This window comes from Moschus berezovskii, chromosome 6 (genome assembly GCF_049115385.1).
Source record: "Moschus berezovskii isolate FMDL1 chromosome 6, NW_MosBer_1.0, whole genome shotgun sequence".
NCBI classification, from domain to species: domain Eukaryota; kingdom Metazoa; phylum Chordata; class Mammalia; order Artiodactyla; family Moschidae; genus Moschus; species Moschus berezovskii.
This window is the reverse complement of record NC_142465.1, coordinates 28,262,664-28,275,383: the sequence shown is the minus strand read 5'-3', so window position 1 is coordinate 28,275,383 and position 12,720 is coordinate 28,262,664. Positions and strand designations below refer to the sequence as shown.

The 12,720-nt window shown below is 38.3% G+C and overlaps 1 protein-coding gene across 11 annotated transcripts in view; it reads left to right on the top strand.

Annotated features, from left to right (window-relative positions):
- CEP83 (centrosomal protein 83) overlaps window positions 1-12,720 on the top strand; it is a 146,013-nt gene that overhangs the window by 92,417 nt on the left and 40,876 nt on the right. For 10 of the 11 annotated variants that reach the window (XR_008681825.2, XR_008681820.2, XR_016037560.1 and 7 more), the window contains 3 exons: window positions 2,200-2,314; window positions 3,526-3,670; window positions 3,784-3,933. Coding sequence is in view for 6 of the 11 variants with exons in the window: in XM_088836864.1 (XP_088692990.1) it covers window positions 2,200-2,314; window positions 3,526-3,670; window positions 3,784-3,933 (410 nt within the window). In the remaining 5 variants the exon portion in view is untranslated. The remainder of the gene's footprint in view (window positions 1-2,199; window positions 2,315-3,525; window positions 3,671-3,783; window positions 3,934-12,720) is intronic. The other variant, XM_088836862.1, reaches the window with a different exon arrangement.

Below are 12,720 nucleotides of genomic sequence, written 5' to 3'. Positions count from 1 at the left end.
TAAAAATATGATTTTATATATTTTGTAGTTCTTCTCATTGAAATGAAAGATTCTGCAAAATAGCAAGGCTCTGATTTTCTACCTCATCTATAAAGCAACTACAGTGTGATTTGCTAATGAACTGTTATGTCATTATAACCTTCTGCAGTTAGTGTATAATAGAAGGTTATTTGTCATACAAATTGGACTTTCATTATAGCTGTATTTAAATTTTAAACCATTTATGAATTCTATCCATGAAATTATAAAAACCCAATCTATAGCAAGTTTGAATTTTAAAATGAATACAATTTTTTAGCTGCTCTGAAAGCATTTAGAAACTGCTTTGTAAATATTATTCTTTGAGACTTGATTTCATAGAAAAGAACTTCAGGAAGATTTAGAAATGAAAATTTGATGTCAGCACAAGGTATTCATTTTGTGTAGTGTCATTTGCAAATCTATGGGTTAATTTGGAGGGTTGTGTCTTAGTGTGATTTTAGCAGTACAAAGGCAGCACAATACTTTCTTAATTTGTTTCCTTTCAAAGTGAAGATTTTGCACGAAACCCTGTTACGGTTCCAAGACCTTTCATAGATAGAGTCTTTTCCAGTAAGATACTTCTGTTTCTCCTCTTTGCCCTCTTTGGCTCTAGGACCTCCTCCTGATTTATTTCTAAGTCCCATCTCTAGTTTTTATAGACTTTTATTGCACTCAAGTAAATTATCCTTTATCCTCCTATTACCACCATCTTATATTTTACATATTTGCCTTTCTATATTTGTGATTTTTCTCCTCTGATTTAATAGTTTTATACAGTAGTATAATATGTGAGAATGCAGGCTTATCTAACCTTTATGTCTATATGGTTAAATCCTCAATATAGTACTGTACCAAATTTTGGAAACACCTCACCAAAGGGCAGGGATATGGAAACTTATAGAGTAGTGCAGATGATTAGAGACACAAAACTTTCTTCTTTGCTGCTGTATCCCCAAGCTTCTCAGACAGTGCTTGGGTACATAATAGGTGTTCAATAAATATTTATTGAATAAACAAAGCAATACTACTTATGAACTATAATCATTCAACTTTCAAAAGGAATGTCTCAGAGAAAAAGCTGTGTTGGTTAACTGTATAGAAAATATTAGTTACATTGACCTTGGGGCTTTAAAAGAATCGGATTTTGGCAGTAAAGGTTTAAATTAGATTTATACATTTTGTACTTGTTTAACCTACTAATCGGAGAAGGCAATGGCAAGCCACTCCAGTACTCTTGCCTAGAAAATCCCATGGATGGAGGAGCCTGGTAGGCTGCAGTCCATGGGGTCACTAGGGGTCGGACACGACTGAGTGACTTTACTTTCACTTTTCACTGTCACACATTGGAGAAGGAAATGGCAACCCACTCCAGTGTTCTTGCCTGGAGAATCCCAGGGACGGGGGAGCCTGGTGGGCTTCTGTCTATGCGGTCACACAGAGTCGGACACAACTGAAGTGACTTAGCAGCAGCAGCAACCTACTAACCAACCTGTGCACACACACACACACGCACACACAATTTAGTCACCAAATTCAATAGATTATTCTTTCTTGTCCACTTTGTCAGTCTTTGCCTCTTAATTGGTTCATTTCTTTTCAGTTTCTTGATCCAACACACTTAGAGTTAACTTTCTGAAATAGCTGATTATATCACCTTTAGCAGCTAACAGGATAAACAGTCCTTTTGTATGGCATATAGGTTTATTCCCTGACAGATTTCACACCTTCCTATGCTCTATCTGTAACAAGTTGGTTGTTGATTTCCGAGCAGACTGTTGATATTCTACTTTTATAATATTTTATATGCTGTGTCTTATACCTAAAATGCCTTCTTGTCACCAACACTCTTTTTTGGAAGAAGACATCAATATTTCTTCGCTGAAGATGTTTCAGTCATTGACTGTTAGATTTTAGGTACTTGCAGTTAAACTTTTAAAGGCCAGATTAAGCCAGATGACCCCACCCAGCTATTTAAAGAGTGACTCAGTTCTATTAGAAGCAGACTGTTTTTTCAGTGCTAAGTACTGTTCTAGGCACTGAAGCATCTTCCCTCCTGAGAGATGCCTACACTCTGTACTCTGCTACCAAAGGTTTTTCTCATTTCTCCTAATGTTTTTGGGTTAGCACTTAGTGGCAAGAAAATGACCAATAGTAATTTCAATTTCTGATTATCAACAGGTAAAGGAACTTAAGCATTCAAACAAACTAGAAATAACAGACATCAAACTGGAGGCAGCAAGAGCTAAGAGTGAGCTAGAAAGAGAAAGGAATAAAATTCAAAGTGAACTGGATGGTAATATACGATTTCCCATGCTTTTTACTGTTATTGTCACATAGAAATTCAGATTACTAAAATCAAACTGATTTTTTATTTCCAATTTTAATTTAGAGCACATATGTATTCTTTTTGTTTGTGTATTAAATGTTCATTCTGTGATGTAACTTAAAAAATCAATCTTACGGTTATATCATAGTTATTTGATTAATACATAAATTAAGTGAAAATTTATGGATAGGATTTCATACTTCCAAGGTTTATAACTTAAAATCTCTTTAGATCATGTGATTACTAGTCTCAGATAATTTTAATTCTGAAGAATGTAAGGAACGTAGGTGGATTTCAGGCCCAATTTTTAAGTCAAAATTTGTTTTTTAGGTAGATGCTAGGCCAGTTGTTGGGTATAGTTCAGTCTCAGATTATTTTTAAACTCCAGTTTAGCCTTAGAATGTCCTTATCATCAAGATTTCTCAGAATTTATTTTGCTCCTGACTTTTCTTAAGTATTTAAATAAGCTGCCTGAACCTGCAGCTGTCATCAAATTGGTCTTTAGTTGAACTAGACTCCAGTTTCAGACAGAGCTTATGATGAATGACTGTTTTCATTATTAATTTCTGCTTGATGTTGACTCATGGATTTTCATAGTGTTAGGGAGCAAATTTTCTTTGGAACTTAGAGTTTGAGAGCTAGCTTTCCTTTTTTTTAAACTTTGAGTTAGATATGAATTTGTTTTAATTATTCCATATACAAAGTACTTGTCATTTCATTACAAGGAAAATTTGTGAATTCATTGGACACACTTGAAAGCTTCCAATTTATATTAGAAATCTAACAGTTCTGATAGGTTCTGATTTTATTCACTCTGCTTCCCAGCTAGCTTTCTGTGGGATTTAGATTACAGAACCCTTTTAGAAGTATTTAAACCTCTTTTGATATTACCCAGGTTGATGTCCCCAGCTCTCAAGATCCAAATGAATAAATTTATATACCGTTTATTAAGGTTTTTTTGTGTGCATGCTTAATAAAATGACAAATGAAGTCTGAGTAGTAGTCTTTTTCATTAAGAAAAGCTTGTCAACAAATGTAAAGATCTTTGAGATATGTATCTGGAGAGACTTTCTATGTTCTTTTGTCTTACTGACTTAAATGAATATTTGCTCTTAATTACAATTTTTCTTTTTAATAACATTGAATATAGTAGAGTGTTCTTCTTTAAAAAATACTAGGATTACAGTCAGACAATGAAATTCTCAAATCAGCTGTTGAACACCACAAAGTGCTCTTAGTAGAAAAGGACCGTGAATTAATACGTAAAGTACAAGCTGCCAAAGAAGAAGGTTATCAAAAACTTGTGGAATTACAAGATGAAAAGTAAGTAATTATTTACCTTATTTTGTGTTAAATCTCCTTGCAGATGAAAACATTTTGCTGTCATATCGTGCTTATTGTAGTTCTTGTAATGTAATTATCATTTGTTGTTTTAGGCTAGAACTTGAGAGCAGATTAGCGGATTTAGAAAAAATGAAAGTGGAACATGATGTCTGGAGGCAGTCTGAAAAGGATCAGTGTGAAGAGAAATTGCGAGCTTCACAGATGGCAGAAGAGTTGGCCAGAAGGGAACTACAGAGTATTAGGTTATATATACATATATTTTTTAAACTTTATTTTGAAATAATCTCATAGCTAACAAAACATTGTAAAACTAGTACAGAGTATTCCCATGTAATCTTTGCCCACATCTCTTATACATTTGAATTATTTTGATACCTTTGTTGAAAATCAGTTGGCCTTATATCTGTATGTCTGTCTCATTGATCTGTATGTCTGTATGATCTATATGTCTCTATGTCTGTCTTGACACCAGTATCACTCTCTTGACTACTGTAGCTTCATAGTAAGTTTGATTCAGGTAGTGCATATCTTCTTGGAGAAGGAAATGGCAACCCACTCCAGTATTCTCGCCTGGAGAATCCCAGGGACGGGGGAGCTGGTAGGCTGCCGTCTATGGGGTCGCACAGAGTTGGACACGACTGAAGCGACTTAGCAGCAGCAGCAGCAGCAGTGCATATCTTCTACCTTAGTTCTTTTTGTGCAAGATTGTTTTGGCTTCTCTGGGTCCTTTGCCTTTCCACATAAATTTGAAAATCAGTTTATCACAAAGATTTGTTAAGATTTTGATTGGCATTGCATTGAATCTGTAGCTCAGTTTAAGAAGAGTTGTCGTCTCAAGTCTGTCAAGTCAGTGAATATGGCCTATCTCTCCATGTACTGTATTTGTGTTCTAAGTCGCTTCAGTTGTGTCCAACTCTTTGTGGCCCCATGGACTGTAGCCCGCCAGACTCCTCTGTCCATGGAATTTCCCAGGCAAGAATACTCGTGTGAGTTGCCATTCCCTTCTCCAGGGGATCTTCTTGACCCAGGGATTGAACCCCACATCTCTTGTGTCTCCCGCATTGGCAGGCAGACTCTTTACTACTAGTACCACCAGGGAAGCCCAAAGAACACTGGACTGGGAGTCAGAAGTTTTTCTTTTTTCTTTCTTTCTTTTTTTTTGTAATATTTGTTTTATTTTTTTATTTTACAATATTATATTGGTTGGTTTTGCCATACATTGACATGAATTCGCCCCAGGTGTACATGAGTTCCCCCTCCTGAACCCCCCTCTCACCTCCCTCCTCCCTTTATCCTCCCTCTTGGTCATGCCCGCACACCAGCCCCGAGTATCCTGTAACATGCATTGACCCTGAACTGCTGATTCGTTTCACATATGACAACATACCTGTTTCAATGTCATTCTCTCAAATCATCCCACCCTCACCCTCTCCCACAAAGTCCCAAAGACTGTTCGATACAACTGTGTCTCTTTTGCTGTCTCGTATACAGGGTTATATTTCCATCTTTCTAAATTCCATATATATGTGTTAGTATACTGTATTGGTGCGTTTCTTTCTGTCTGTCTTCACTCTGTATAATAGGCTCCAGTTTCATCCACCTCATTAGAACTGATTCAAATGCATTCTTTTTAATGGCTGAGTAATACTCCATTGTGTATATGTACCAAAGCTTTCTTATCCATTCGTCTGCAGATGGACATCTAGGTTGCTTCCATGTCCTGGCTATTATAAACAGTGCTGCGATGAACACTGGAGTACATGTGTCTCTTTCAATTCTGGTTTCCTCGGTGTGTATGCCCAGAAGTGCGATTGCTGGATCATATGGCAGTTCTATTTCCAGTTTTTTGAGGAATCTCCACACTGTTCTCCATAGTGGCTGTACTAGTTTGCATTCCAACCAACAGTGTAAGAGGGTTCCCTTCTCTCCACACCCTCTCCAGCATTTATTGCATGTAGACTTTTGGATAGCAGCAAGGGAGTCAGAAGTTTTTCATTCAACAAACATTTGTTGAGCATATACTATGTGCCAAGCTCAATTCTAGATACTGGGCATTCAGGAGAATCAGATAACAAAGACATACTCTCTGTCCTGAAAGGGACAAGTTCACTTCCTAGTGGGGTGGTGTTGGGATGGGAATGATAAGTGGGAGGATAAATATAAGTGGGGTACAAGTCCTGGTTTAGGCCTACAGTTTTCTTTCCAGCTTTTGGATCAATGCCTGGCACTGTGCTTGTATGCATGCTTAGTCACTCAGTTGTGTTCAACCCTTTGCAATCCTTTGGACTGTAGCCTAACCTGGCTCCTTTGTCCATGGGATTTCCCAGGCAGGAATACTGGAGTGGGTTACCATTTCCTTCTCCAGGGGATTTTCTCTACCCAGGAATTGAACCTCGTCTCCTACATTACAGGCAGATTCTTTACCACTGATTCTACTCTGAAAACATTTATATTATATTTGGGTCATCTTTAATTATTGTCATCCAAGTTTTATAGTGTTCATTGTATATATCAAGCTCGTATTGCATTAATTTTAATTCTAAGCATTTTTATGTGATTATAAACAGTTATTTTAAAAAAATTTTACTTCCTAATTGTTTATTGCCAACATCCGAGGTCTCCTGCATTGCAGGCAGATTCTTTACCAACTGAGCTATCAGAGAAGCCCCTCCAAAAAAGAAAACATACATAGTTAGAAATTTAGTTGATTTTTATGCGTTGCTCTTGAATTCTGTGACCTTACTAAAGTCATGTATTTTCTACTAGCTGCTTTGTGGGTTCTTAGTTTTCTAATATCATGTTGTATACCTGGTACTTTCTTTTAGTTTATTTCTTAATTTTTTTGGTTATTTTTTGAGTTGGAAATTTACTTATTGATGCTTTTGAACTGTTGTGTTGGAGAAGATTCTTGAGAGTCCCTTGGACTGCAAGGAGATCCAACCAGTCCATTCTAAAGGAGATCAGTCCTGGGTGTTCATTGGAAGGACTGATGCTGAAGCTGAAACTCCAGTACTTTGGCCACCTCATGCGACGAGTTGACTCACTGGAAAAGACTCTGATGCTGGGAGGGATTGGGGGCAGGAGGAGAAGGGGACGACAGAGAATGAGATGACTGGATGGCATCACCGACTTGATGGACATAAGTTTGAGTGAACTCCTGAAGTTGGTGATGGACAGGGAGGCCTGGCGTGCTGTGGTTCATGGGGTCACAAAGAGACGGACACGACTGAGCAACTGAACTGAGCTGAATGTTCATTCTTTCATTTTTATTGGTAAAAATGTCGTGCTGAGAATTTTCTTATTACTGCTTTAAATGTATCATAGAGATTATGATATGCAGTGTTTTAATTATCATTATTTTTTAGAAACTCTTTAATTTTAATTTGCATCTTTTTACCTAGAAATTAATAGAAGGTTGTTAATAGAAGGTGTGGTTGTTTAATAGAAGGTGAAATGAATAGTTTTCTACGGCTGCCATACGTAACAAAATACCATAGACAGGGGTAGTTTAAACAATGGAAATTTATTTTCTTATAGTTCTGGAGGTTAGAAGCCTGAGATCCCTATGTATTAGCAGGTTGAGTTTCCCCTGAGGCCTCTCTCCTTGGCTTGAGTGGTTGCATTCTTACTGTGCCCTCATGGGACCTTTCTTCCATGCTCCCGTATCCCTGGTACCTCCTTCCTCTTCTTATAAGGACACCAGTTTTAGGATTAGGACCCACCCATATAACTTCATTTAACCTTTGTTACCTCTTTAAAGGCCTTGTCTCCAGTACAATCACATGTAAGTTATTGAAGCTTTTAAAATTTCCAGGTGATAGGCCTTATTTACTTATTGTTAAATTTTAGTTTTATTGCATTGTGATCAGAGAGTATTGTTTCTGTTATTTCTGCTTTATAGGACATGCTGATGTTTTCTTTGTGACCTAATATATCAAGGCCAGGACTAGGGTAAGGCCAGTGAGGCAATCAGAGTGCAAAATTTAAGGAGGTACTCTTATGTGTTGACATTGGACTTGCAGGAAATCTGGACTGCTGCTGTCTACTGCTGCTAAGTCACTTCAGTCGTGTCCGACTCTGTGCGACCCCATAGACGGAAGGAAGCCCACCAGGCTCCCCCGTCCCTGGGATTCTCCAGGCAAGAACACTGGAGTGGGTTGCCATTTCCTTCTCCAGTGTGTGAAAGTGAAAAGTGAAAGTAAAGTTGGTCAGTCGTGTCTGACCCTTAGCGACCCCACGGACTGCAGCCTACCAGGCTCCTCCATCCATGGGATTTTCTAGGCAAGAGTACTGGAGTGGCTTGCCATTGCCTTCTCCGAAATCTGGACCGAGTCTCGTTAAATTGTTTATCCTGGGCACCTCTCTTGCCTTATCCCAGTCTTAGACCTGTAATACATGATCAATTTTGTGAGTGTTACATAAGGACTAGTAAAGAAAGTGCTCAATTATAAGAGTATAAAATTTGATATATACATCCATAAGATCTACCTTATTAACTGTGGTGTTTAGCTCTTCTCCATACTTTTATTTTTTGTTCATTTGTCTTGTACAAAGAGTTATATATTAAAGTCTCCTGTTGTTTAATGTGCTTCTATCTATGACTCCTTGCATTTCTTGTAATTTTTTGGTTCATTCAGTTCAGTTCAGTCGCTCAGTCGTGTCCGACTCTCCGCGACCCCATGAATCACAGCATGCCAGGCCTCTCTGTCCATCACCAACTCCTGGAGCTCACTCAAACTCATGTCCACAGAGTCGGTGATGCCATCCAGCCATCTCATTCTCGGTCGTCCCCTTCTCCTCCCGCCCCCAACCTTTCCCAGCACCAGAGTCTTTTCCAGTGAGTCAACTTGGTTCATAGGTGATTGCTATATTATTATTTGGTATATAGATAATTATAACACACTTATGAATTGTGGCTGTTAGCATTTAAAGCACTTTCTTTTTGTCATTTTTTTTTTTGGCTTGAATTTCACTTTGATATTATTATTACTCCTGTTTACTTATTGCTTCCATTTGCCTAGTATATTTACTGTTAGTCTGTCTTTTTAAATGTGTCTTTTATGTGTAGCATACATAAGCAGCTGGGTATTGCTTTGTATCCAAACTGGAGACCTTTTTGTTTTAATAGATGAGTTAAACCTGTTCACATGCAGTGAGCACACATGCAAGAGGGGCATAAGAGACCACTTGTTGAGATTTAGAATTATCTTCCTCTTTTTCGTTAGAGGTATTTTGAAGTTTGGGCATTTTCTGTCTTCTGTTTATGTGAAAGATGTGATTTTGTGTGACTTTATTTGATCTTGGTTTCCTGTATTTTTTGTAGGACATTTGTGTGTGTGTGTGTATATATGTATATATATATATATATATATATATATATATAAAACATAGAACTGGGCATTTACTGTTATCTTTTGCTACCTGGAAGTCCCCTATATCTGCTTTTTTAAATTCTAAAATCTTAATGACTTTCTAATTATATAGATTACAGTTGAGAGTTTTTTTTTTTTAAATCATGTTCATTAAGCTGTAGGTTATGTTTTTTGACACAGTTTTTAATTTTCATTACCCAGAAAAGAATCACCGCAGGCAAAGATATATGTATTATTTACAAATGTCAGGTTTTATGTGCTATTGATTTAAATGTTCAGTTCAGTTCAGTCGCTCAGTCGTGTCTGACTCTCCGCGACCCCATGAACTACAGCACGCCAGGCCTCCCTGTCCATCACCAACTCCCGGAGTACACTCAAACTCATGTCCACAGAGTCGGTGATGCCATCCAGCCATCTCATTCTCCGTCGTCCCCTTCTCCTCCCGCCCCCAACCTTTCCCAGCATCAGAGTCTTCCAGTGAGTCAACTCGTCGCACGAGGTGGCCAAAGTATTGCAGTTTAGGATCATAAATCTGTTATGGATTTTGAGAGCCAATCTTATGCTACTCTTTGCTTTTAGGTGGGTACATATTTTTTTAATGAATCAGGACAATTTGGCTCTTTTTTAAATCTCTTCTTGACAGTCTCCAGAAAGGAGAGAGAGGGGCCCGCCCTCACCCCAGAAACCTCACTCTAATGTTTTATCTTATTATGGTCCCACCGTTTGTCCAATTAGAATCCTTTCTGTTAGAATTTAAGCCTGTTTCTCCTGGTTTGGGCTTCTGTTGCTATAGTGATAAAATGTGCAGCAATCATCACTTGAAGACAATAATGAACTTGACCCTTACTTTTTTATGCTATATAAAGCAGCTTTCATTCCTGTATTTTTAAAATATAAATGATTTTATATTAGCCACTTTGATTATTTTTTGATTCCTCTTCAGTTTCTCCAGGCCATTTATAATGTCTAATGGACCCTAATTTATTAAAATAAGGACCTTGTAACCAGCTTAAAATATATTAATTAGCAGAAGGGTTAATTCACAAAATTTGTGCATTTTGTTTTGTTTTGTTTTGTTTTTTTATTTTTTATTTTACAATATTATATTGGTTGGTTTTGCCATACATTGACATGAATTCGCCCCAGGTGTACATGAGTTCCCCCTCCTGAACCCCCCTCTCACCTCCCTCCTCCCTTTATCCTCCCTCTGGGTCATCCCCGCACACCAGCCCTGAGTATCCTGTAACATGCATTGACCCTGAACTGCTGATTCGTTTCACATATGACAACATACCTGTTTCAATGTCATTCTCTCAAATCATCCCACCCTCACCCTCTCCCACAAAGTCCCAAAGACTGTTCGATACAACTGTGTCTCTTTTGCTGTCTCGTATACAGGGTTATATTTCCATCTTTCTAAATTCCATATATATGTGTTAGTATACTGTATTGGTGCGTTTCTTTCTGTCTGTCTTCACTCTGTATAATAGGCTCCAGTTTCATCCACCTCATTAGAACTGATTCAAATGCATTCTTTTTAATGGCTGAGTAATACTCCATTGTGTATATGTACCAAAGCTTTCTTATCCATTCGTCTGCAGATGGACATCTAGGTTGCTTCCATGTCCTGGCTATTATAAACAGTGCTGCGATGAACATTGGAGTACATATGTCTCTTTCAATTCTGGTTTCCTCGGTGTGTATGCCCAGAAGTGCGATTGCTGGATCATATGGCAGTTCTATTTCCAGTTTTTTGAGGAATCTCCACACTGTTCTCCATAGTGGCTGTACTAGTTTGCATTCCAACCAACAGTGTAAGAGGGTTCCCTTCTCTCCACACCCTCTCCAGCATTTATTGCATGTAGACTTTTGGATAGCAGCCCTTCTGATTGGTGTGAAATGGTATCTCATTGTGGTTTTGATTTGCATTTCTCTGATTATGAGGGATGTTGAGCATTTTTTCCTGTGTTTGTTAGCCAATTTGTGTATTTTTTAATAGACAACAATTGTGTTTTTCCCATGACAATTCTGATCTTCTGATTTATTAAGTCTAGGTATATCAACCAGGTCTATTTTGACCGGTTAATAAAACAATCATCATTGTGACTTGTCTTACGTAGAATTTGTGGTAGGTCAAAAAGAGACTACCTTTGGAGAAAAAGGTTTTGCTAAGGTTATGAAAAGTCTAAAGCATATAAAGCAGAAGTATCCATTTATTTACAAAGTGGGATTAATCACTTTGGCAGATGCTTTCAACTATTAATTATATTCCAGTCGCTTGTCTTCATTAACATGGTTTATTCATCACTGGCCTAAATAGTAAAATGATTATTCTAATTAGTGTTCTGTATTTCAAAAGGCTACCCCAACACACAAGTTTGTAAAATTTATAAAGTTAGCTGTAAATTAAAAACATGTTAAAATTACACGATTTTAGATAAGATAGCATATCCAGCAACTTTTGGTTATTACAGTAACCCAGCTTCAGCTAACTCAGGCATAACAAAAAGTGGTGGCGGGGTTGAGGGGGGGGGTACTTTATTGGCTGAGATATATTGTGGACATGGACAGCTGGATCCAGGAACTCAAATGTGCCAGATGAGAGTGATCTCTTCCCTCCTTTCACCTGCCTTCTCTCTTCTTTCCTAACTCCTGTATCTGCTGCTCTACTACTGCTTTCTCTGAGGACAAGACTGTCTTTTGAGATCAGAGGCAGAGTTCGCACTTGATGATTCAGATTAGGGAAATCTGGAAAGACTTTGTGTATGGTTCATATGCCTGTCCCTGGGCCCACCACTGTGGCCAGAGGGATAGGGCACACTGACTCTGCCGAAGTTTTATTGCTTGTTTCTGAGTGCATGGGCGTGGTGGTGGTATGTAGAAGGAGAGGTGGTAAAGTGCAATTTGTTACCACAAGTGGGAAGAGGTGTCTTAGAGAAATAGCGTCAATAGCTAACTGAGTGGAGAAGGCAATGGCAGCCCACTCCAGTACTCTTGCCTGGAAAATCCCATGGGCAGAGGAGCCTGGTAGGCTGCAGTCCATGGGGTCCCGAAGAGTCGGACACGGCTGAGCGACTTCACTTTCACTTTTCACTTTCATGCATTGGAGAAGGAAATGGCAACCCACTCCAGTGTTCTTGCCTGGAGAATCCCAGAGACAGAGGAGCCTGGTGGGCTGCCGTCTATTGGGTCGCACAGAATCGGACACGACTGAAGCGACTTAGCAGCAGCAGCAGCTAACTGAGAGAAAGAGAACTTGATCATTTAAAATTTTTGCAGTTTAAAGCCAGAGCTATATTTTTCTGTTTGTGGCTTTCTAATTTTTTCTTAAGTTTCTTAGAAACATTTTTAAAAACTCTCTCCTAATATATCTTCCTTTCTACTTATTATACTGTATCTTGAGATGAATTATCTGTTGCATATCATCTTAGTAGGGAGCAGGAGACTTAGACTTGGCCAGTTGAACAAGTTCTTTTACAGAATTTGAACAGCAAAATAAGGGATGGAAAAATATGTGGCAGCTTTTGACAGACCAGACAGTTTGTGTGACATGTCCTTGCTTGTAATTCAGGCCAATTACTCTAGCTTGGTTCTGGCTCTCTAGTTCCCTGTCTATTCATAGAGTCTCGTATATCTTCCAGGAAGGTCCTTTTTTCT